Source organism: Trichosurus vulpecula, unplaced genomic scaffold, assembly GCF_011100635.1.
Source record: "Trichosurus vulpecula isolate mTriVul1 unplaced genomic scaffold, mTriVul1.pri scaffold_40_arrow_ctg1, whole genome shotgun sequence".
In the NCBI taxonomy this organism is placed as follows: domain Eukaryota; kingdom Metazoa; phylum Chordata; class Mammalia; order Diprotodontia; family Phalangeridae; genus Trichosurus; species Trichosurus vulpecula.
The window spans coordinates 273,292-300,129 of record NW_023494524.1 but is presented as its reverse complement, the minus strand read 5'-3'; the positions used below and the strand labels follow the sequence as shown (position 1 = coordinate 300,129).

At 37.7% G+C, this 26,838-nt stretch overlaps 1 protein-coding gene across 1 annotated transcript; it reads left to right on the top strand.

Moving 5' to 3' along the window:
* Positions 1-4,375: 4,375 nt before the first annotated feature.
* On the top strand, positions 4,376-26,634 carry LOC118833342 (OTU domain-containing protein 5-like). The gene is made up of 9 exons (XM_036740703.1): positions 4,376-4,873; positions 7,400-7,493; positions 23,048-23,112; positions 23,227-23,383; positions 23,502-23,650; positions 24,334-24,537; positions 24,849-25,026; positions 25,156-25,266; positions 25,908-26,634. Exons 1-9 carry the CDS (start codon positions 4,376-4,378, stop codon positions 26,027-26,029), a joined length of 1,578 nt encoding a protein of 525 aa, XP_036596598.1. The 3' UTR covers positions 26,030-26,634.
* Positions 26,635-26,838: the final 204 nt, after the last annotated feature.

Here is a 26,838-nt window from a genome sequence, read left to right as displayed (position 1 = left end):
CACTGAAGCAAAACAGTTTGTAATGTGTTGCGTCAAAAAGATGAAACTTGTATCTTTGATTGGATGAACCCTTGACCTATTTCAGGGGCCTTGAGTCACCCTTAAGCTACTTGAGATAGTTAATGTTTGAACGTCCCACCAATTTGTGGTGCCAATAAAGAACCTCCCTCTACTCCACTGCACCTGAGCTTTACCCAAGCCTGGTGTTAATAAGGAATCCCAAGATCTCATGTGTTGGGAGTTTCCAGCCTCGCAACCAACTCGGGGTTCCCCCCAAGACACACACCTTTGCCTAGCAAAGGGCCTGATCTCGCTGACAATGTATGGGGTGGTAGCCGAAAGGTGGTGAATGACTCTGAATTTTATTTTAGCAAGCAGCATTTTTATATCTTTAGTGACATAGGTACATTCTTGGTTATGTGGATGAAAGAACAGGTAAAATCAAGACACCTTGGTACTAAGACCGCCCCAACTCCGCCTGCTCTCCTCCCCTTCTCTTCCAACGCTAACCTGAAGCTCTCTGAGGGCAGGCAGTCCAGGTAAAGAACTGGAAGTTCCATGTGCTCTGGCAAGCCCAGTCAGAGAGCCAGAAGTTCCATGTGCTCAAGCAGGTCCGGGCAAAGACCTGGACCTGCAGGCAAAGACCTGGAGGCAACAAAGGTGAGACCCCTCCTCCTGGCTCCACCCATATCTGAGAGCCCTGAGTTTATCTCAGCAGGCCCCAGGGTGTGGAGGTCGGAGGAGGGCAGGGCTCGGCTCTAACTCGGCCCATAACACTCATGTGAGTCTGATTAGGAATGATTCCTTCTCATTCACTAACGCCTTACTCAACTAAGCCTATTTTTAGGGTATATAAACTTGCCACTCAACCTCAACTTTGAAGTGTTTTCTGACACATCTCCTTATCCCCCATCTTTGGTGAGTTTCTCATGTTCCTGGGAATCATCTGCCTGTTATTATCGTATAGTTTGTATGTACATGCTTTCTTTATTGGCTTGTAGAGGCCATGTAACTATAAAATTTGCCACTGAATAATTTTCAGAAACTCTAGAACCCAGATAATTCCTTAAACCTGAGCTTGGAGAGTCCATATAAATACTTTTTTTCTCTGCCTCTTTCCTAAACTGTTACTTGGTTTGCTAAGTATGTATTTTGCTTCTCCATCTTTCTGCTTTCCTGTCTACCCTTCTGTCTGCTTGTCTTTCTACTTTTATCTCCCTAGATATCTATGGAAAAATGTCTCCTTTCTGAGTTTATGTGTTATGATTACTGCTACTAAGGAGTCTATGTGGTTAAACCTGAAAATTTGGTTAAAGGAAACAACAGAGCTAGGTGATAGAAAAATCCATGTTATTTATTATTTTCCCTTAAAGCATAGCTAGGCTAGCTTACTTGTACATACAAGGAGTCAGAGTATAAACTCTGACTGCCTGAACAAAGCAATGAGAAAACTTATATATGTTATTTTAGCAGAGCTAGCCAGCCTGTATTACCTCATTTTTTATGACCCCCATGTATGTTTAACCATGATACAAGAAGAGGATTTTCCTTAATGGAATAGAGTTGTAAAGGTTGTTGACAAAAAGTCAGTTGAAACTACAGCCCAGCGTCTCTGTGTCTCATTACATTCCATAACATAGTATATACCTGTAGAATATTAAGCAAGGTAATCTCTCTTGGGATTAGGGTAATGTCCTTAATGATCTGGCCTTGTTGACAGAAGTAAGGGTATTTCCTGAGCAAACTTTTAGAGAGAACAAAGAAGTCCACGTCCTGGATCTTCATCCAGTTACTCATTAAATCAGGCTCTGGGTCTACTTAAAATTAAAAATTATATAAAATAGTATAATATTTTCCACAATGTTCAGAGAGAAATAGGACCTTCTTTTCAGCACTACTTATCCATCAGTGGTCACCCAACAGTAACTGTGGCTCCAAGAAGCAGTAGCATACCAAACATTTTACATAATGTAATCTATTAAATTATTTTAGGTTATAAAAGTTCAAACAAAAAAAGAGAGATTCATAATCCCATGATTCTTTCAATGTCATAAAAGTTAAATTAACTTAGTTAAACAGAACCATAATCTTATACATCCTCTAAGGAAACAAACTTAGTTAAACAGACTGCATAAATATACTGTCAGGTTATAATAGTAGTTTTAATAGTAGTTATAATAGTAGTTTTAATCAAACTACATTTAGAGCATACACAATTTTTTGCATCCTATGAGATAGGTGTAACAATTAAAATAAGGTACACTGAGGAACAAATTTCTGAATGCAATTTTTTGGTAAAGCATAAATCTACCAATAAATAGGATCTTAGCTTCCCGGGGGGATCTTTTATAGTTTTGTGGAGTACAGACTAATGAACATAACAAGGTAGGTAAAATCATGTTTGAGGACAACATAATTACATATGAGCTGAGGTGTAGAGAATAATATGATTGGTTAGAAGTTTGATAATGAGTGGCTAGCAATAATCCCTTCTTTTCTCTTTGTGAGTAAGAAATATTCATTGTTTGGTAATAATATAAGTCATGACTTTGGGGCAGATAATCAGATATCACTGAAGAACAACTTGGTGTTTCAAAGATTGTAGGTCTGATTGATTTATGGTAAAGTGTATCTGCCAAGGTCAGCTAAATTTCTTGAGGCAAGAACAGAACTAGAATAGCAAGGGAACTGTATTTTTTAACTTAACTTATTACTGACAAATTGAATTGTGATGTAAATTCAAAGACAGAGACCCATGACAAGTAATTGTAGGATAAAAGCACTTACATAACAAAATAATTATAAGATTAATAGGAAATCAATATGTAATCAATTTTGATCATTTCAATGGTTTTGTCAAGCTCAATAATCTTCTAATTAGGAAAAATGGAACTCAATCCTAAAAAGTAAAAATATTTTGATCATAGAGGTGTCTTTTCTTTGATTACATAGTTCTAAACTGATGTGTTCACATTACAATTTGGCAGACACTTCTTTAGGTATCTATAAACATTAGGAAACATTGAGGCAGTACAATAATTATTATCAATATTACTAGTTTAGGATTTTGTTTTGTTGTTTCAGTTGTCTCTAATTCTTTTTGATCCCTTTAGGGGTTTTATTGCCAAAGATGCTAGAGTGGTTTGTAAATTTTTTCTCCAGCTCCTTTTACAGATAAGGAAAATGATTCAAACAAGGTTAAGTGACTTGTTAAGTGTCGCACAAGTAATAAATTTGAGGTTTCATTTGAATTTGTGTATTTTGGCTATAGATATGGTGTTCTGTTCGCTGTATTACCTAGCTATTTAGTGTGATAACCAAGTGCAAATGCACATTCAATTAATTTGTTTAAACTTTGGTCTTAGCTGTTTAGGCTAGATAGATATTTCCATTTTTAACCGAAAATTTTGCATTGTGCTTTAATGAAGGTGGTTCTGGAGAGTTTTTTCTGCTAATGGATCTGTTTCTGTCATCGTCAAATTACTTGTGGCTGTTTCCTACATAATGTTGCTAAAATGATGGTAGTGGTATGATTTAAGAGAATTTAGTTGGGTCTAGTAGTACATATTAAATTTTGTACTCTAGTAAGTAGTTCATGTGGTGAAAAGTAGTGTGGATACTATGGAGTTGTTTATTAATAGCAGCGATTTAAGAAAGACAAATTAGGAACAGATAATTCATTTCAAAGTTAGAGAAGTTGTTATTCTTTTCTTGAAGTCATTATAGACAGTGTTTCAGGGAAGGATGTAAAAAATGTTAAAGTGTTTTAAAAATATTTTTAAATGTAAGAATTCATATATGCTTATAAACTTAAAATTTAAGAATATTTAATAACTTATTATGTTTTTCAGTTTTGTTCTTAACTTCAGGATTAAAATTTTAAATTTAAGTATTATCTTGGATTACATTTTTACTTGTTCTTTTAGGAATAAATTGTAGAGTAATAGATATTAGTTTTTCAAGAATAGTGGTATAATTTTTGTTTGATTTACCATTTTATAAAAACAAAAAATTTATGTAAAATTGAAGTTTAATTCTTTTGCTTTTAGTGGATATTTCCTCTAATTTTCTTTATTCTCAGTATATTTGTTTTTAAACTTTTAAATTTTTCCTATTTTAATTTTAATTTTTCAAAGTAGTTGTATACAAGTTGATAAATAGACCCTTTTTTTGTTCGTTAGGTAAAATATTTTCAATATTTTTTTTCAGTTTGGTTTCTTTCTTCTGTTAGTTTTTTCTTAAAATGTTTTTTTCTTTCGTTTTAGCCACGCCTCTTTTCCTGTAACGTATCACTTCATCCGGGTCTTTATTTGACTCTCTTCCTGTTTTGTCCTTCTGTGAAGATATTCTTTATTTTGAGTTTTGTCGTTCGATTATGACCATTTTACCGAAGAAGGCGCCTCCACCATCAGCAGATGGAGAAAGCAGTCCAGATGGTGAATCAGTGGGATGTAATGTTAAGCAGGTTGGTCCAGACCGAGAAGGACATGGTGCTGGTCCTTCCGCAGGAGTGAGACCTCGATCTTCACCACCACCCGCGCTGCCACGGTGGGCTCCCGGTGGGGGTGGCCGAGGCGGAGTATCTGTGGGCTCGCTATCGCAAGCCTCGCCACCTCCGGGACCACCCGGTGGAGCTGGTGCCAATGTTATTACAGGGGATGGACTGGTCCTGGGCTCAGTGGGAGGCCCAGCCGGCTGCTGTTCGGGTCCAGGCCTTAGTAAAAGGCGACGTCAACAGACTAATACCTGCAGTAATTCGAGTCCACTGGGAAGCTCAGAGCGAGATGAAGGCGGTGCAGGGTACAACAGCGAGGACGAGTACGACGCTGCAGCCTCACATATTGAGGCCGTGGACCCCGCTACTATGGAACAGGTAGTGTAGCACTCTCCATTTCTCTAATGATTGAACATTTACAAAAATAGTCACCACAATATACTACTTTAAATTTTCTCATTACCACTAATACCCTTACACCCAAACCTTTTCTTTTATGTAATATTCCTGTTCCTCTCTTCACAACCTGTTCCTCCACTTCATTCATCACTTAACCTTTATTTTTAAAAACTTCAAGAACTTGACCGCAACCAAAACTATTGTGACATAAATCGGTGATCTTCTGATTTACCAGAACCACTTGGCAAATGAACTCCTTTCACCCCAAATTTTCTGCCCAGGCCTCACAAACCTCCCGCACAAAACGCCCCCGAACTTTTTACATACACTCTCATGAACTTCACAACCACAACACATACTTATTCAGCTACAAATGAGGTAGAAAAAAATTACATGAGAAATACTTAAAATTTCACATATTCACACTCATATGCGTTTCATTTACTTTCATTACTTTTGCTTCCCATTTTAAAGAAATCATGTTTTTCTTCCTTTCTTCTTACCATTACCTTGCTTGCAAAAACTAACACACAAACCCTCAAAATTAACAAAAATTAAAGTAAGCTACAAAACTATGAAATTCTTTTTAACACCTCTCCTCCCCTTACCTTAAAGAATAATATGGTTTAAAGGAACTCCTAGATGGCACAGTGAGTAGAACACCACCCTGAAGTCAGGAGGATGACCTGAGACCAAATCGAGCCTCAGATACTTCAGGCTAACCATGTGACCTTGGGCAAGTAACATAACAACAATTGTCCTACCTTCCCCCCTCCAAAAAGAATAATATAATTTCATTCTTTGCAGTGTTCGCATTGCTGTCAATAATCCCATCACCACAAAAACAAAAAGAAATCCCATTGCATAAGTATGCTTTCTTTCTCAAGAACAAAAAAAAAATTTAACTGTTCCATAACCTCATAACACTTTCATCCGCTACCAAAGATTTTCATTTTCATAAAACATTGCTCTTCCATTTCCACCACTTACTAATTATGAAACTTTAAACAAGTCATATCCATTCTCTTGGCCTCGCCCTTCCTTGTAGTTATTCATTCAATCGTTGGGCCAACTTTCTGTAAGCCCACTTAAAATTTTCTTGACCAAGAAACTGAATTGGTTTGACATTTGCTTCTCCAAATGAGAAAAATGAATTGACTTACCCACATTCATACAACTTTGGTAACTGTCTAAGGACAAATTTCAGCTCATGAGCATAATTTCAGACCCAGAACTTTTATCAATGGTGCATCTACAAGCCTTCAAGTCTTGTAGCTGTTAACATACACACATGATAGTATATGTGTAAGTACTCTAACCTCAGTTAGGAGGTGAATAAACTGTTTTTCCCAAAACTACAATTTTTGATAAATACAGACATAAATTTCCCAAAGTATTGTACAACAAGCCTCAAAATATGTAGAAATAATAAACCACTGGGACCCTTTCACTTAAGTCTCATGATCTGGGGATTCTTTATAAAAACTCACAGCCCAAAAAAATTCCAAGGCTCTGTAAATTCATTATCCCAGCCAAAAACTCTTCAAGATTTAAAACAGTATGGAAAATATGTGGGCAGACTTATTGTCCTATGTGTTTCAACTAGCACTTACTACCAGTCCCAATTTCGGGATTATGATTTACCTGTATGTACTTTGCCAATCTTCCAGTTACATTTCAATCAGAGATACTTCTAACACTTTAGATAATGTGCTTAGTGTCCCTATTTTCCCTGAACCAAAGCTTTCGTGATGTATAACAAAGCCTTCTTCACCTCACTTCTCAGGTCAGTCTCCAGCTGCCAGGGAGGAGAGACTCTATTTACAAGACCTAATAATTATTGCGAGAAAGAGAAAGTTACAAAAACTCAAATCTAAAACTGACTCTTAGACAACTCCTTGATTTAGCTGACAGTAAGGTAAGGAAAGAAGTCTTGATCAGTTTTTGTCAGTTAGGTACATTAACTTCAGTGTGGAACACTTATATAAGAGTGACAGTCTCACATCCGAAAGAGTTTAAAATCTACTTTGAAGATGATACATTTTCATAGATGAGTAAATATAGACTAATAAATAATAAATGTCAATGACAGACATACAGTGTTCCAGGCTGGAGAGACAGCAAGAGAAAATGCCTATCCAAGACATATAATATTAGGTTCACTTCATTTGTCATAAGTTGTTCAGTTTTTTGATCATGTCCAATTCTTTGTGGTCCCTTTTGCGGTTTTTTTGGCAAAGACACAGCCACTTTCTTCTCCACCTCATTTTTTAGGTGAGGAGACAGTAAGGGACTAGCTCAGGGTCCCACAAACAAGTGTCTGGATTTGAACTCACGTCCTCCTGATTTCAAGTTCAGCATCTTGCTGATCTTGGCAACAATGAAGTTCCTCTACACTCTAAAGGGTCCTCTGTCCCAAGATTTTGCCTTGATTAGATAATTGGAATGCCTGAATCTTGGGTTAGAGCACCTAGCTGCTATTCTGATTACTGCTTCTTGTTTTAGCAAGAACACTGGTTCCAGAAAGCCCTGAGAGATAACAAAGGTTTTGTTATCAAGCAGATGAAGGAGGATGGAGCTTGCTTATTCAGAGCCTTTGGTGAGTTTTTTCACTTCCGGGCTTTTGCCCTTTGACTTGGACCACTATGTGAAAACTGGCACCCAAAAAATGAGTACAAGGGAAACTAGACCAGGAAAGGAGAAACTCAGCCCTAACCCATTTCTTACATAGTACTATCTGTATGGTTTTGTTGTAAGATTATTTTTCAGATGAGGTTTTCAACTACTATAGGGAGAATCTCATTAAACTTAAGTTTCTGGCTCTACTGCCTGTTCACTGGTCTGCAACTGAAATGGATTGTAACTTGGCTTTTCCTTTAAGGGCCCATCCTTTGTAAACAATATGTAATCATATACAAGAATAGGATCTACCTAGTATGTGAACAAGGAAAACTTGTAATGACCTTAATTCTGGCCTTTGTATGTTTACCATTAACACACATATAATTTCATTCCATTAGGGAGTAATGGAATGGTGGAACACACACCAGGGTGTGCCTTGTTGTCCTTGTTGTTCAGTTGTTTTCAGTCAAGTAGAACTATCCATGACCCCAATTGGAGTTGTCTCGGCAAAGATACTGGAGTATTTCCCTAAACCATTTTACAGATGAGGAAACTCACAGTTAAATGAGTTGCCTAGGGTCACACAGCTAGTAGATGTCTGAAACCAAATTTGAAATTTGACTCGGATTTTTTGACATAATAATTTTATTTTTGTAACTCTAAATTGTTTTCCAAAACAGGTATACCATTTCATAGTTCTATCAGCAACATAGCAGTTCATGTTTTCCCATAATTCCCCCAGCATTGATTCGTGCCATCTTTTGTCATCCATTTGCAAAGTATAAGATTAAACCTCAGGATTGTTTGGGGTTTCATTTCTCTTATTAGTGATTTGGAACATTATTTTATGTAATGGTTAATAGCTTTCAGTTCTGTTGAGAATTGTTTGCATGGATAATACAGAAATACATTTTCACATGACTTCATATTTATAATGGGTATTACATTTCTTGCCTTCTCAGTGGATGGGGAAAGGGTGAAAGGAGAGAAAGAATTTGGAACTGACAATAAATTTTTTTAAAAAGAATATTTAATCACACTCTTTTCCTATTTACTTATTGGAGAACACCTTATCTCAGGCCTGCACAATCTCTAGCCTGCCAAATGATTTTGGGTGGCCAGTGAAAAATGTAAAGGAAAACATTCTGTGCATTTTCACACGCCATTCAAAATCTTTTGGTATGCTATGGGCAGCAGGTTATACAGGCCTAGCTTATGGTCTTATATGTTATATATATGTAAATGTATACATGTCAATTATATATTTACTTTGGCTATATAGTAGCTTTTCATTTTCAGGTAATGAAAGTTTCATGTTACACTTTCTCTTTTCTCTCTATCATACTTGGTGATATCATCAGCTTTCATGAATTCAGTTATTATCTTGGTGATGATAACTTTAAAATCTACTTATCCTGCTGTTCGATTAAGCTAGGTTAGGTTCAGATTCTCACCTGCGATATGACACACTCCTAATGGAATAGTGCTTTTTATTAAAAGACAGAGGCGATATTACATTGGATTACAACAACAACAACAACGCAGCTAATCACAGCAAAAGTGACAGACATAAAAAACAATACATTAATACATCACCAATTCAGGGGGGGTTTCCAGCACCTAATCCTTCAAAGCTGGGAGATCCCGGGCTACAGCTCGATCAGGGCCCAGGCAAAGTATCCTCTCCATGGGTGAGATCTCAATGAGACTCACCCACATGGCGACTTAAATAAGGCCTCAAACAAAGAAAGTTCACCCCCCGATGTTCCCACTAGGAGGGATGCCAACCCTTACAATGGGGTTTCCTGAGATATCATTCTTGGGCGCTGGCTAGGCCCCCAAGACAGCAGTTTCTCCAAATGTTTAACCTAAAGAATGTTAATTATCCTCTGCTCAAGGCTTATCACATCTCCAAGTAGGAGAGTCCAGAGATTTGTAGGCCTATAATATCTCCAAGCAGGACAGTCTGAAGGTTAGAATGTGCAGGGCCTAGACTGTAATATTTAGGATCTTACACACACAGACACAGATACCCACAGACACCCACAGACACACACACAGTCTCTCTCTCTCTCTCTCTCTCTCTCTCTCTCTCTCTCTCTCTCTGATTTATCATTCATTCGGCCTTAAGTTCTGACATATTTAAGTGTAGGCCATGAAAATTTGGGGGATCATTTTTGTATACATTTGTTTAATTCAAAAGAACATGTAACAATTACACAGACGTAAAATTACAAGTACTATAAGAAAGACTAGACTAAATGCGAGGGTAATTTGCTGCAACTATATCAGTTGGTATTCGATGTTCGTTGAGTGCTCTTTGATTATTTTCCGATAGTTGCTTAAGCTCTGAAGAGGAATTCAGTATGGAAGTTAGAGGATTCAGTGACAAGTAAGTAGAGGGTAAAGGCAAAGGTTAGGGTACCCAATAAAGGGTTACATTATCCACTTGATCAAGAGAAAATGTAAAAAATGATCATTCTGCCAATGGAGACAAGACATACCTGTCAAACATCCAGCAAAAGGGGTTGCTGGAGACAATGCAGACACACTGACCAGAAACTTCATATAACATAGAAAAAAATAGATAGGGGATACAGAGTAAGGTCACATAGATTAGAGGAATGGTTTAGCAGACAGGTCTCCATCTGTGGCATGGCCATTCCATGTATAAGTCCATGATTGCAACTAATACAGTCACTTAGAAAGCAAAGTAATTAGAACAAAAGGGATAACATGGAAGTTACACATTATATCAACAGAGGACACCTTGAAATGCCTAATAGTGCCAATACATGAATTGCTAGTACATTTAGAGCATACTGTAGTATTTGATATCCAGTGATCTGGGGGTATATAGTCTTTGAATACAACATTCCATAGTTGGAAGTATCCTCTCCATAACAGTTTTGGGGCATTTTCTTTTTGTAATAACATATACATATTTTCCATAGAACACTGGGTCCAATTAAATGGCAAGGAAACGTTAGTATAGGCATGTAAGGTAGCAAGAGTCGAGGCATTAAAAACAGTCAAAAAACTTGTTTCTGATAATTTAGAGTAGGTTGGTGGAGTAGGATCGTCATGGGCAGACACTGAGCATTAATAATTAAAGCTTGGGATACATCCTGTCCAGCACTGCAGTCTGTTGGAAAGGGTCTCAAGATCTGTAGAATCTGCTATGCCCAAACCTGTCCCTGCTCCACCAAGCAAAGTGTCATACCAAGCATCAAGCACATGATTTCAGTGGAGGAAAAACAATATTATAATGTAGCATTAATTTTTGCATACTCTGGGTTACATTAACTCAGCTATTGTGGACTCTGACTATTGAAGAGGGGTGTCTTAGTGGTTGGGCACATGTTATAAAACTGAGGTAATCCACCCACCAGACAAGGTTAACAATATCAGTGGTGCTAAAACACAATAATGCACCAGAATAGCAAACTAATACAGCATTATTTTCCCCTTTCAGCAATAATGTTGGCAGCCTTTGGCCTCTATGTGGGCTTACATTTTTGTTAGGAGCCCATTCATTTTTCTATCAGACCTGCTGCTAGTGACATATGGGGATATGGGGATACGATATATCCATTCAATATTGTGCTGCTGGCAATATAAGTCTATGTCTTTTTCTTTAAAATGTGAGCCACTGTCACTTTGGATCTGCATAGGGGGTCCAAGCACAAGCACTTCATTTTCCCCTTAAAGAGATGGGACCCAAAATCATTTGGGGTAAGGGACGAAGGTCTCAGCTTCTGGAACTGCTTCATTCTGAGAGAGTATGTAGAGCTGGCCCTGCCTCCCAGAGTCCCTCAGTCAAGGAGTTGTATCCATAGCCAGTGTCTGGAACTTGGTTGATCCCATGTCCAGGGGGTCATGGATCACAGCCTTGGACAGAGGTTGGTATTTAGCTTGAGTGGTCATCTGCAAGTGGAGTACACTGAGCCTAGAAGAAACAAATCTAACTAAAAGTGGGGTGAATATAGATTAATAGAAATTTGGTTGAACTATCAATTTTCAAATCAAGTTACATAACTTTTCTGTCTTCTAAAATACTTCCTCATACTCTCTCAAACATACTTAAATCATCTGCAAGTGGATCCAGAACAACTTTCTAGGGACAAGAGGGGCTTGGATAACTCCCATTTGTCCCTGGGCCTTCTATCTGCCTTTCATATTTCCAATCAAACATTTATTCATCTTTCCAAATCTTTCAAGTCCACTATTCAGGTTTCCTTTATGTTTCAACCACAAGACAAAATAGCTCATAAGTTAGTACTTTTTACTGACATAACTGTTTGTACTGGAATCCCATTCCAGCTTAAATAAATCAAAGAGGTTATTGACCAACCTCACAGATTGATGGAATGACTACAAAAACAGAGTAGGCCTTCTGAAGATCACAAAAAGACTTTTTAAACATATCTTCTAAAAGTGTTTCCCCTTTTAAAACAGTTTTAAAATTTATCCTGATGTTAAAAAATACCCATTAAACTTTTCTGAAGAAAATTACTTGAAAACTTTTAAAATGATAGCTTTCTTTTTCACCTTAAAGCAAAAAATAACCTTTAAAATTAAGATTCATTAAAGCTAAGTAGGTGTAAATTGTCCTTAAGTAACATAAATTCCCAAAGTATCTTAATGAACAACATTTCTAGTTATTGCAAAATTCCTAGATATCACTAAGTTTCTTAGTCAAAAAACGTGTTGTAATGAAATCTCATATTGATAACAGTAAGACACTGATCACACGAAAAATACTGCTGCTTTCAGAATCCTTTTCAACAAAGGGAACATCTTAAGATGAGTCTTAAGCAGTTTGCATAAATTTCTGCACATATTCTAATTATAGAAAATAATATTAGATTGCCCAGTAAGGTAACACCAAAGAACTCATAACATCAAAGAACTTTTACTGACTACTTGCTGTGATCATAGAAGTCTGCTATAGAAGGAAAAAAGCAGGGACATGTGACATACAGGATAAAAACATCCTTGGCTTTGTTTAAACTCATATATAGTTATGGTTCTCCAGTTATCCAGTGTGTATTTTCATAGCTAAACTCAGGAATAGTCAGATCGGAAATATTCCTTTTCAAAAGAACACAAGAAGGAAACTGAGTCAGGAGGATCCCATCCTAGGTTGAGGCTAAGATTGTCCCCTCAGCTTTTTCCCAAATGCAGCCCTCCACCTGTTAACAGTACAGGATAACATTACCTTAGCTGTGACATTTCTTTTCAGGTACTGATTTAATGCAAACAACTATACCCAAATCCAAATTCAAAACAAAATTAGTTATGGTCCCCAGTGCCTTTCGCCTTAAACAGCAAGTTTCACCAATCACAGCTTAGAGCCAGATACAGTTGCTTTTCAATAAGCAAAAGTCTTAATCCTTTCTATCTATTGTACATAAACTTGAGACTTCTCAGCAAGCTAAGTTCATTATTGTATCAACAACACAGCTAGCAGCTTCTATGTGGGTGTAATATTCATCAACAACCAGCACCCAGAAAGCTGCCAACACAGGTCTTTTGATCTGCTTTACTTAAGGAAAGCAACGTTAAGGGGTTAACAATATTACTTTAATCCAGCATACAAATACCATTCACCTGGTTCAGGGGGAAAAGCCAGCACCCTGAATTACAAACCAAATACAATTCATAGTTATCAACATCTGGGTGTTCAGCCAGGAAGCTCATTAGAATGGCTGACCCAGATTCACACACCACTCCTGCTGTGGCTCAGAACTCAGAGTGAGAATGCGAACCTTTGTGCTTATATATAATGTTCAGGGCCAGAGGGCCCTGAAATCATGCAGGCTGGGCGTGGAGAAGCTCCCCACCCCCAATATCACATCAGATACAAATCAATGGCTCCCAATTGTCTCAGTGCTGAGAAATACAAAAACATCCCACTTTATCTGCCCCATTGAAACAAAGGCCAGAATCATTAAAGGTCAACAGCAAAAAGTCCCACCTTAATTACTATTACAGTTATTTAGGACCTAATAAATCCAACAAGTTCTTTTCCTGGGCTTGATGACCTAGCCCATACAAATGGTTTCTAGAGTTTTGGCAATTTGCAAAATAAGGAGAATATACCAGGATCCCAGGAAGGGGTTAATAGAAAAACTTTGGGCCTATTTGCTATCCTTTGCTGTTTTCTCTGAGCACACTTACTCAAGGTTGATCCAAAGTCACAACAAACCTAGAAATGAAACTTAAATAAAATTTTAAAATCTACAGTAGTTTTGGACATAATTGTTATCAATATCAAATTGGTGCAGCAGATTAGCTTACAAATAGAACTTTAGTAGGCCTTGTAAAAAAAACATACAAAGGATTTTACAAAATATTTCTTCATAAAAAATATTTCCCTTTATACAAAAACAAAACTGGGTACTTCATGATTTCTTAAATTAACTTTTAGATTAAATTAACATTTAGATTATAAAAGAAATTGGTTTTCTGATGATACAGATGATACAGTTGTTTACCAAGTTATGTAACAAGGAAAATTTTAAGAAATGCCTCAATACCTTAACAATTATCATCTATTTAAACTATAAAACCAAAACCAATTAATTACCATTCCAGTGGCTTTACCTCAGTCAGATGTGTTCCCAAATTGCCTTATGCTGAGAATTGTTTATCTCATCCTTATTGACATAAATCTCATATTGAAGAAAATCCACATAAAGTTAATGAATATGAAGCAATTATATTTAACTTGAAACAGTTTACATTCAGATAGCATTTATTTTATGCCAAGCATTGTGCCAAGTATTTTCACAGTCATGTGACTCCCATAATATCTCTGGGAGTGAATTCCACCACCATCCCCTTACTGAACAATAAACTAGAGTAAATAGAATTTTCTTGGGGCTATATAGTTAATAAATTTGTCAATGCCAAATAACAATGTGCACCCCTTTTTTTAATTATTAATTTAATTATTATTTAATTATTAATTAATTATTAAGACATTTGTAAGTTCCAATCCCATTATTCTTGGGGAAGTTTTACAAACAGTTTGGAATCACCTATTATAAAGTAGCATCACTAGTTTTACACAATTTCCCATCTTTTAGTTTCAACAGAATTCAGTTCTGGCTCACAAGTCACTCAAGTTTTACAATGTAGGATAATTTTGCTACAGTTTGACTAAGCCTCACCCCCTTTTTCTTTTCCCAGGTGGGGGAGGGTAACTCAAATTCCCTACCATTACTCTCTTCCCTTATCTAATCTGGGATGAGAGGAGTTTTCAGCTGCTCAAACTTTCTTTTGCAGCCCTGGCTCTGTCAGAGACAGTATGGCAGGATAAGAGATCTTAATGATTGTAACTTTTACTCAGGTAAGCTTCACTTTTGTGTACACTCCTAAAAAACTTTGTTTTCAAATTATGATCGACACATTTCACTTAAATCTGATGGGAGAAGCTTCCCGCTTTCTTTCTTATCTCTCTTCATATTCCAGATTTGGCCAGAATTGGGATGGAGGGAGAAAGGAAGAGCATTGTTTTTTCCAACAACTTTCCAAAAGTTTCCAAACCTTTTTACTTTCAAAACCTCTATTCACACATGCCTCCTCTTTCCTACATGCCTAAACTTTCTAGCCTTTCCTTTCTGGTGGATTTTGATTAAAGCCCCTTTAAAACTTCACATACCTTATTTCTTTCTAGTTCTGACCTGACACTTTTCCTACCCTTGTCTTTTCCATTATATAACCTAAGCAACAAAACATTTCTCTCTCTTTCTCTCTCTCTCTCACCCACACACTCCTCTGAAGAGACTGGAGTCAGGGAGGGAAAGAGAGATAGTGAACATTACAGGGTGGCAGATTACACACTTCACACAGAAACAAACTGACACAGAGAACACTGACAGGCAGAAATGACAGAAAACACAGAGAGGATTTTTAGGAGTACTTTGCATACCACAGCACAAATCCTGTTCATGGCGCCAATTATGTTCGATTAAGCTAGGTTAAGTTTGGATTTGCACCTGTGATATGACATACTCCCAATGGAATAATGCTTTTTATTAGAAGACAAAGGGAATATTACACTGGATTACAACAACAACAGCAACACAGCTAATCATAGCAAAAGCCAAAAAGACAGAGAAAACAACACATTAATATATCACCAATTTGGGGGGTTAGGGGCTCCAGCACCTAATCCTTCAAAGCTGGGGGATCCCGGGGTACAGTTCCTGAGTGGGAAAACAGTCCCAGGCAAAGCATCCTCTCCATGGGTGAGATCCCAAAATGACTCACCCACATGATGACCTAAGTCCTTGAACAAAGAAACCTCACCTCAGATGTTCCAGCTGGGAGAGGAGTCAACCCTTACAATGGGGTCTCCTGAGATATCATTCTTAGGAGCTATCTAGGCCCCCAGGACAGCAGTTTCTCCAAATGTTTAACCTAAAGAATGTTAATTATCCTTTGCTGAAGGCTTATCACATCTCCAAGTAGGAGAATCCAGAGGTTTGTAGGCCTATCATATCTCCAAGCAGGAGAGTCTGAAGGTTAGAACGTGCAGGGCCTAGACTGTAATATGGAGGATCTTATCCATATACATGTGTGTGTGTATGTATGTGTGTATATATATGTGTATGTACATATATATGTATATGTGTGTGTGTGTGTGTATGCATATGGACATAATGATTTATCATTCGCCTGCCCTAACCTCTCTGCCAACCTCTATACACATCTCCAGCTTCATAGTAGACATCACAAAGTAGATGTCCAACAATTTAACTCATTATCTTTCCCCCTAAGCCAATTGCCTCTTCCAAACCTCGCTTTTACTATTGAGAGCACCCAAACTCACAAATTAGGTGTCATTCTCACCTCTTCATAATCTCTCATATTCAGTCTTTTGGCTGTGCCTGTCAGTTTTATCTTTCACATCTCTTGAACTCACCCCTTTTCTCCTTCTGAAGTCCTGGTACTAGTCCCTTGTCACCTTATACCTGGATTATTGCAATAGCTAGTCCTAATTCAATCCATTCTTCACACTGCTGTCCAAATGTTTTTCCTGAAGGTACAATCTTGTCATTCTCTTACTCAATAAATTCCAATGGCTCCCTATTTCCTGCTGGATCAAATGTGGAATTCTTTGTCAGACTTTCCAGTCTTCTTTCTTATTACTTACACCCTGCATTGTGTGTGGTTATTCCCCATACCTGGAATGTTCTGCTTCTTCATCTGCACCTACTAGCTTCATTGGCTTCCTTCAGATCCTACCCTATAATTCCACATTCTACAGGAAACATTTCCTCATCCCTCTTAATTCTAGTGCCTTCCCTCTGTTGATTATTTCCCATTTATCCTGGCTATAGTTTGTCTGTAAATAGCTGTTATCTTGTTTTCTCCCTTGTTAGACTGTGAACTCTGAGTCTTTTGCCTTTCTGTGTGTCTCCAGCACTTAGTATAGTGGCTGGCTGATAATAAATATTTAATAAATATTTATTAATTGACTCCCTTGGTGGAATTTTTCCTCCATTGGCCAGATTGAAGATGTGAATGATAGAACAGCACAGCAATATGATCGGAGTAGTCTGAGTGTATTGTGTGCCCAATTAAATTATTTGCTCCATATATATGGGTCCTCATTTATGACATATTTCAAACATCTTATTTGATCAAGAATACAGTTTGATCGAGAATAAAAATGTCATAGTAGCTAGTAGCAATATTAGCCATCTCTAGGTATACAAAACATCATACTGGCAATTTAACAGATAATTTTATTAATAAAACATTAAGTGCCTAAGCTTCAAGGATAGCTGCAAAACACCTGGATTACCTTTGTCCACTTTCATCCATGTTGTCTACCACAGTGTTCACAGTAAATCACAATTATATTCAAAGTTTGCACCAGTAATATTTTCTCACAGCCTTTGCCAAGTATACAGCATGTCCAAAATCATACAAAAGATCCATAAGGCATAATATATCTACTTCAGTCATATTTGCTATATATAGTTTTAATATCAAATTAGACTAGTAGTTGCCTGTAATCTCAAAGACTTCCAGATTTACCTGGCACAGCAGGGAGGTAAGGAACATTCATGTTCCTAATTATTGACTCCAAGATCTAGAGCATAAGCTTGGCTTGTCATGATTCAGCATTGTGTCATGAGAGCACATTTAAAACTTGGTATCTTGGTATCATAATGACAAAAAACTGGCTTAGCAAAGGAGAGGTAACAGGTGTTATTGAGGTCATATAAAATAGCAAGAAACATTATCGTTACCATTATCACATTATCCTACCTTGTCTTAAACTATTTATTCCCTGTCTAGTTTTGTAGTCTTTTCAAGCTGCAAAGAAAAAAATGGAAATTGATTTTTCTTCACTCATCTTATAAGTGTATAAGAGTTTTCAATACCAGTTAGACTAGGGGTAAGCTGCTATATTACTTTTTATTGCTTTCTGCATAAATCCCTTCTCCCACTCCCAGAGAACCATCATATATGACAATTCATATTTTTTAGAGAAGAATAAAAAATCAATATAACTGATTGATAAATACATTGAAAAAGTCCAAAAACAAGTGTGATATATAACAGCTGTAGATCTCCTACTTCTATGCAAGGGTAAATTGCATATCTATCTATTCAACTCTTAATTGATCTTTATTATTTTGATTTGTTAATGTGTAATTGTTCTTTCCATTTACATTGTTGTTTTACATATGTTGTATTTACTGTATTTGTTGTTTTCTTGGCTTTGCTCACTGCACTGCATCAGTCTATTTATGTTCCATGATTCTCTCTACTCATTACAAACAACATTACTTACAATATAGTTTATTTCATTACATTCAGGTACCTTGTTTAGCCATTCTGCCATTCCCCAGTTGATAGGTATCCAGTTTGTTTCCACTTTTTGAGCTATCAAAAAATAGTGGTAGAGGGTATGGACACTTTAGTCACTTTATTTGCTTAATTCCAAGCTGCTTTCCAAAATGGTTGTATCACATCACAGTTCCTCCAACATGTTTATCTTTTCATAACCCCACCAACAATATATTAGTATATCTCTGTTTTCACAATTCCTCCAATTGACAGTTGCTATTATTTGTATTTTTGTTAATTTGCATGATATGAGGTAAAATTTCGGGGTTGTTTCGATGTGCATTTCTCTTATTACTAATAATTAGAGATATACTTTCATGTGGTTGTGAATACTTTGCAATTCTTTTGATAACTTTTTTGTTCATAACCTTTGACCATGTATCTTAATCAATAAACACTTATTAAGGAACTAAGTGTCTGACACTGGGGATACAAAAAGGAGCAAGAGATATCCCTGCCCTCAAGAAGCTTATAATCTAATGAGGGATCCAATGTACAATGTGTATAAATCAAACTATATACAAAATAAACAGGAAATAATTTACAAAGGAAAGGCACTAGAATTAAGGTGGATTAGGAAGGGCTCCCTGTAAAGGATAGCATTTTACTTGGGGATTTAAAGGAAGCCAGGAAGTCAGCAGGGAGAGTAGAGAAGGGGACGTGGGGATGGCCAGAGAAAATTACCAGAGCCAAGAGATAGAACATCTTGTTTGTGGAACAGCCAGGTGGCCAAGGTAACTGGATGAAAGAGTACATGTTGGGAGTGAGGTATAAGAAGACCAGAAAGGTACGAGGAGGCTAGGTTATAAAGGCAACACAGAATATTTTGTATTTGCTTCTGGAGGCAATAGGGAGCCACCGGAGTTTCTTGGAAGGAAAGGGCATGAGAGGGGAGGGTAATGGGGTTAGACCTCTAGGAAAATCACTTTGGTGGTTTTGGTGAAGAATAGACGAGTGGGAAGAGATTTGAAGCAGGAAGCCCCCCCCCCCAGCAGCTACTATAATAGTCTAGGCATGAGGTGATAGCCTATGTGGCAGTGTGAGAGGAGAGAAGGAGATGTATTGGATATTAAGATATCTACTGGAATCAAGTTCTAGATACCTAAATGGCATTCAGGCAAGAAAGGTAGATGTGAGAATCATGAGCATAGAGTTACTAATCTATGAGAGCTGATGAAATCACAAAGTGAAGTAATCTAAGGGGAGAAGAGGACCCAGAATGTAGCTCTGGGGAATACCTTTAATTACAAAATGTGATCTGAAGGAGGAACAGCAAAGAAGACAAAGGAGTGATCAGGGGTGTCCTGAAACCTAGAGAGAAGAAGGCATCAAGGAGGAAAGAGTAATCAATAATGTCAAAGGTCAAGGAGAGTGAAGATTAAGAAAAGGCAATTGGATTTGGCAATTAGGAGATCATTGTAACTTTGAAGAGAGCAGTTTCAGTGGTATGTCTATTAGTCATATGTAATTTATTTATTGTTTATATATCTTGGACATCAGACCCTTATCAAAGAAGTTTTATATAAACATTTTTCCCATGCAAGCCTCCTTATCCTAGTTGCATTAATCTAGTGTAGTCAGATTCCCTCTTCTGCTTTTTTTTAAATGTGGCTGTATTTCCACTGCCTCTTTTTCCCTCATGCTTGATCTTCTTGCTTGATAGTCCCCCTTTTTAGCCCTTCAGCTAGTATTGTTCATTTTTAATTTAATTTTAAATTTCATTTTTTTGTCTCCCATTTCCAAAGAAGATTTCTCTCAGTCTCTCTTCGGTACCCATCCTGTCTTTCTGTTTACTCTCAGCCGTATATTTTAGGCTGTGTTCCAGAAATCCTAGTAGAATTCATGGGTACTGTTTTCTTGGCCAGCCCTTCACTTATTTTTTCCACGTTAGCCATGAAAAGCCACAAGAAGGGAAAAAAGAGCTATTTGTATGCTTTGATCTGCATTCAAATTCTTTCTTTAGATACGTACAGATTTTTCCATCATGAATCTTTTGGAGTTGTCTTACATCATCATCATTGCTGAGAAGAGCTAAGTCTGACAGAGTTGGTCATTGCACAGTATTACCCCTCACTTAACTCGGTTTTTGTCTTCTGTCCATTTTCCCTGTTCAGTGGAAAAAAGTGAAAAAAAAAACAACTACCACTATCATGTTAGTCTCTTAGCCGAAGCATCATCATCTTTGGTAATGTTTTCAAGCTTCCTTCTGTGATCAGGTGAATTACAAGAGTAGGTCAGCTCATTTTACAAGTATCGGGAGGTTCTCAATATGTCTTGGACAGCTAACTGTGTCTTGCTCCCACTCATGCATAGCAAAACATACTTTAGTGACAAATTCATCTTAACCTTAACCCCAACTTTTTTTTACTCTATCTTATGATATCTCTTCCTTTCTCAACTTACGGTTCACTGATAAACTTCCTTGAATCCTAAATCTAGTATTTTCTTACCCTTTCCATCTAAGACAAGTGCTCTTAAGTGCTCCCTATGGGTGTCTTTCAGCATTAGCTTTCATAACCAACTCAGCGTTCCAGGAAGTAGGTAAATTGGAGCACTCCATGTCCTTATTTGAGTGATTAGGCAGTGGGAAGACCCACAAATAGAGAACCCTCTCTACCAGTACTTTATGGAAAAACTGAGACTTATTTGCCTAAAAACTCCTTTTCTTCTCTTTTTCCCACTCATTTTATTATGATTCCTATTTCTTTTCCAACCTAAGATGACTTGAAAAGATGGGTTGCCCTATAGATTAGAGTACATTTAACTAACGCAGAATCAAATTAACAAAGTATAAGGTTACAATTATGGTGCACCAGGGCCAGTTTGAAGTAGACCCTGAAATAACGCATGCAGGAGTCTTTCCTACTATCAAAGGAAATTTACAGTGTGACCTTTAAAACTTATTGAAGTAACCAGCCTACCAGTTTTAGTGAAGTTGAAACATACTTAGATCAGTGGATCTTTAAGAATCAAAAGAGAAGGAACATCATTATTATCCTATTCCCAGCAAGACGAAAGCTGGCTTTTTTGGAGGGGAAGGGATGATTGCTTTCTAGATAGTTGGTAGAAGTTTTTTTATAGATTGCTCAGTTTTAATTTGCATTACAAAGTATGTGATTTGAAGAGCTCTGTATACTACCTTCCTTCAAATCCCTGAGTGTTAGGGTTGGAGGTCATATCTCATTCTGCATCTGTACCCACTACCAATCTGTGAATATTTTAATAGTATTAACTATGTAATCTTTCTCTATCTCTCTTTTACTGTTTGTTTCCCCCCATACAAAGATCTTCAATAGAAAATTTCTTTAAACACGGAGAAAACTGTAGAAAGACACAAAAATTTTTGTTATTACCTTGTTAAATTGAATAAACATATAGTTCCTAAAGCAAAGTACATGTACCAAAAATTCATAGGTTTTTTAGATAATCCCCTTTTTATTCTTGGTATATTCTTGTTAATGATTGTAAGTTTACAATAAAAAAGACCTTTTAATTTTTTTTTAAATACAGGTACCAGGCTAGGGTGTGGAATAGGGCAAATGATTTAACCTCCTGGGAGCAATTCTCTGTCTTAAGGGTTTTTCAGGATGAAGGGCTATCATGGGCTTTGTTAGAATAAAAGCCTTTATTTCTCAGCTTCAAGGGTAGGCAATGTAGAATAGCCATAATTCCTCAAATCTCCCTTTCTCTAATCTACTCATATTCCAGTGGAAGGAAAAATGGCCCAACAGAGATTCAGTTATTTAGCAGGTAGGTAATGCAACAGATCATACATTGCACATAGTTAATTACTGTTTCCTTCTATTCAAGCCCTTGTATGTAAGACTATAGACAACTTAAATTTTCCTTCCTAATAGAAGAGTTTATTAGACAGAAATGGGCAGTGTTTTTTACTCTACACTGAAGTGTTCCCCTCTTTCCTGTTCCCCTGTAACATTCCCTTGTAATTTCCCAGTATTGGCATTATCATATAGTGCTACCTGCTATTAGGGTCACTCACATCCCTAAGTGGAAACCCAGAGAACTGAAACTGGCAGAAGTTAACATATTCCTGGGGTTACCTTCCTTTGTAGTTACCTTCTCCTCCTTCCATTCCAGACTGGAATGGGTATCATATCAAGCAGCTGCTTCTCTAAAATACTAATAATGAACTCATATTCACAAAGCATTTGAAACTCTGCTTATTGATGGAAGAAATATGCCAGTACCATGCAGCTACAGTCTGCTTCTCACCCAGGATCATATACCCTAGAATATATCCTTCCCTAAATTCTGTTATTCAGTATCATTTACTTGGGGGTGAGTATTTTCTACAACTCCAGACAATGTAGGATCCCCTGTCAGTTCTGCTGTGAAGAAAGTAAGAGAGAGACTTGGTTGGCCCAGAGGAAAGGTCAAAACTAGCTATTAAACTATATAATGCATATATTTGTGACATCAAGGGAGTCAGGCTCTTACTCATGTTTTGTTACTAATACATTATGCAATCATGCATCAGACCATTTCCTTTTTTGAGAATCAGATTTCTCCTTTGTGAAATGGGAAAATTGGAGCAAACAACTTCCAAGATCCTATTCCAGCTATAACATAATGTGGTTTTAAATCTCCTGTCTTAGACTCTGATGTCACCCCTTTTTGAACCTCTTCTTTCTACAGCAGATCAAGTATATGGTGATCAGGATATGCATGAAGTTGTCCGGAAACACTGCATGGATTATTTGGTGAGATATAAGGTCGTGATCATGGGACTGTGGGAGGGGATTGGGATTACTGATTCTTCCTTCCTTCTCAACATGAGCCTCTGCAACACCCCTCCTTTCCCCAACTGCTACCAGATGAAGAATGCAGACTATTTCTCTAACTATGTCACTGAAGATTTTACCACCTATATTAATCGGAAACGAAAGAATAATTGTCATGGCAACCACATTGAGATGCAGGCCATGGCTGAGATGTACAACAGGCCTGTTGAAGTATATCAGTATAGCACAGGTAAGGCAATGCTGGAACTGGCCATCCCTATAGAATTAAATGGGAAAGTGGGATGGTGAATTGACCTAAACACTATCCTGGTGTACCTACTATCCCTCTTCTTCTTCTTCTTCTCCAGAACCTATCAATACTTTCCGTAGCATCCAGCAAAATGAGGATGAGCCTATCCGTGTCAGCTATCACCGCAACATCCACTACAACTCTGTGGTGAATCCTAACAAGGCCACCATTGGTGTGGGCCTGGGCCTTCCCTCCTTCAGACCAGGAGTAAGTGAGTCAGAGTCCACACATGAAAGTTTTTTTCACAGGAGGCCAAGTGGGGACACCAGAACTTTAATATACATTGGGAATTTTTGTCACTTTTTCTGATTCAACTTCTTCATTTCTTTCCTCTATTGTCCCACCCATTCCCCGCCATTTAAGTCTCTTTTTTCTTCTCAAGACTCAGAAATGGAAAAAAAAAAGAAATCTACATTCTTTACAAATATTCCATTTGATCTTCAAAACAAACCTGGGAGATAAGTGCTATAATTATCCCCATTTTACAATTGATGAGATTGAGACATATAGAAGTTTAGTGAATTTTTGTGTATGCAGCTCTTAAGTATCTAAAGGCATATTTGAACTCAGGTCTCCCCATTGCTAGGTTCTGCACATTTTCAGGTTAGGGTTAGTGATTAGAAGGAAAAAAATGCCTGAAGACTATGCCCTGTGGGCTGATATGGGAATGGCATGTCAATTATATCTCTGAGAGTTGAAGGTTAGCCCTTCAGAATAATTTGACCAAAATAATCAGTAAAAGTATGACTAATGCCACATCATCTCTGCCCAATCATATTCTCTCTTCCTTTATTCCTCAGTTCCTCTCATATACATACACCCAGACCTAAAAGCTGGTCTATGAGAGTCCTTATTCTCAAACTAGCGACTTTGTTTTCCTCCCTAATCAGTTCGCTGAGCAGTCACTGATGAAGAATGCTATAAAAACATCAGAGGAGTCATGGATTGAGCAGCAGATGCTGGAAGATAAGAAACGAGTCACAGACTGGGAAGCCACCAATGAAGCTATTGAAGAACAAGTGGCTCGGGAATCCTACTTGGAGTGGCTTCAGGACCAAGAGAAGCAGACTCAGCAAATCAAGGGTCAAACACAAGTATGTTAACCTTGGGTTTCTAAGTCAGCAAAGGATAAAAGGAATTCTAGGGATCAACACTGCTGCTCAGGAAGTGAGATTAAATGTCAGCAACAGAGTTTCTAGAGAAAGCTTTTAGTGTAAAGGAAAAATCATTCTGATTGGTACTACTTACTACTATGACTTTTTCTGCTCCTCAAACAGTAAAATTAGGAGATGGAACTAAACCTATGATTGCTACCAGCTGTAAATAGTTTTGTCCTTTGAAAATATTACACTTTGATAGGACCTGGAGATAGACTTCATTCCATGTCTGCTCCAATTTTCTTCAGGCCCAGAAAGCTAGTGCCACATGTACCTTAGCCACAGCAGCTACATCCAGCAACCTGGATGAGTGGAGTAGCAGATCTCCAAGACAGCGAAATCCTGAACAGCCAGAGCTGGTCCACAAGCCTCCCTCATCAAGCCATGCCCTTACCTTCACCAAACCTCCTTCACCCAGTATCCCAGGTTAGTACCACTGATTTCCCAAGCACTGGGGAGTAGGGCATATTAAAAGCATAAATAATGTAGTCTCTTAATTTACTACTTCCCACCTTCCCCATAAAGGCTCCAAATAATGGTTTTCTCTCTTTATAGGACCAAGTAGTCAGTCAGCAGGGAATGACTGTGCTACCTCTCCCTATGTATCTCTGTACCCTGCTTTGGAGTGTCAGGCCCTTATTCAGCAGATGTCACCCACTGCATTTGGTAAGATGCCATATTCAAGGCCAAAAGGCTAGGTTATTCTTCCTTTCTTTCTTTTCATTCAATAAGCATCTTTTAATGGCTTACTGTGTGACTGCACTGTGGTAGTCTCTGGGATATAGAAAAGGAAACATCTTCCTTAGGAGTTTGTATTGTGTTGGGGAGAAACAGCATGCAGATATATAAGTAAATACAAAATATATGCAGAAACCAAGAGAAATCAAGAAAGACAGGACTTTGAAAAAAGCAAGAAAATTCTAGGAAGCAGAATCTTAGACCTAGGTGAACAATAAATAGGCAAGTTTAGCTAGAAAGTAAAGTACAAAAGTATTAAGCCTAAAAAAAGTAGGCAGAAATTGGATTATGAACATTTTTAAAAACCAAAGAAGTGTAACTTTTTGAGTGGGAAAGTAACATCATCAGACCAGTGTTTTAGGAATATAACCTTGAGCGATTTGTGGTTGATGTATTGAAAAAGGGAGGGATAAAATAAAAAGACTGATTAATAGGCTCTTTCAGTAGTCTACTCTAGAAGCAATTAGACCCAGAAGTAGGGTTTTGCGATTTATCCTTTTATCTTCTCTACCCATATTACTGAGGTCCCTCTCAGTTCTTGACCCCCCCCTTTCCTCCTTCCCTGCTAGGTCTGAATGACTGGGATGACGACGGGATCTTGGCTTCAGTCCTTGCCATCTCCCAACAGGAATACCTGGACAGTATGAAGAAAAGCATAGTACACAGAGACCCACCCTCAGACAAGAGCTAATAACAAGGGACTGGAAATCTCTTGCTTCCTTTACCTCCATCCTATCCGCTACTCCAACATTTTCCCCTATCTTTCACAACTTCTCTGTTCACTAAGAGACACATACATACCCACAGGCAAAACAGCCCAATGCCCTAAAACATGTTCATTTACCTATTTTCCTTTATACAGTCTCCCATTCCCCAATCTGCTGAAATCCAATAGGTACTTAAGTAAGGAACAGACACACGATGGAAAGGAAAGAGAAAATGCCTTATCAACAGTATCCACAATGCCTTCTGGAGTTTTAGAAGGCATTAAACTCTATCTTTGTTAAGGTGTCTCAGGGTGTGCCAGAAGAGACCCTTAAATGCTTTGCCCTCCCCAAAACCAAAACTTTCTCACCCCTGCAGTCCCAAGGATGTACATACCATCTGTGTTTGGGTGTTTCCTTCCTTCATCCACCTGTATTAAAACATAATTTTATCTTCTTTTTTAAAAAAACAGACACACTACCCTAGCTGAGTATACGGTTGCAGAAGGCTGGGAAAAGTGGCAGAGAAGAAAGATTCTAGATCTTTCATTCCTTGTCTCACGTGCTTTTTACCCATCTCTTCCTCTATCAAATGGGACAGTGGGAGTTCTAGTTAGCTAAATGCTGAGAGCTAATTCTTCCTCTAGTCCTTGCAGGGCTTTTGGACAGTAAAATACCAGAGCCTAACCAATACATGTACTGTTCTCAAGGTACCCAAACTCAGTAGGAGAATTTGAGGTATGAAAGGGAGAGTGAAAGGGACACCTCCACCTGCCCCATTTTTTTAAAAATGTAA

Excerpts from the sequence above, each read along its gene's own strand:
- LOC118833342 (XM_036740703.1), top strand. The coding sequence starts at position 4,376 with ATGACCATTTTACCGAAGAAGGCGCCTCCACCATCAGCAGATGGAGAA. Across the intron at positions 23,384-23,501 it reads AGTATATCAGTATAGCACAG|AACCTATCAATACTTTCCGT; the intron begins GTAAGGCAATGC and ends CTTCTTCTCCAG. Across the intron at positions 25,027-25,155 it reads TCCTTCACCCAGTATCCCAG|GACCAAGTAGTCAGTCAGCA; the intron begins GTTAGTACCACT and ends CTCTCTTTATAG.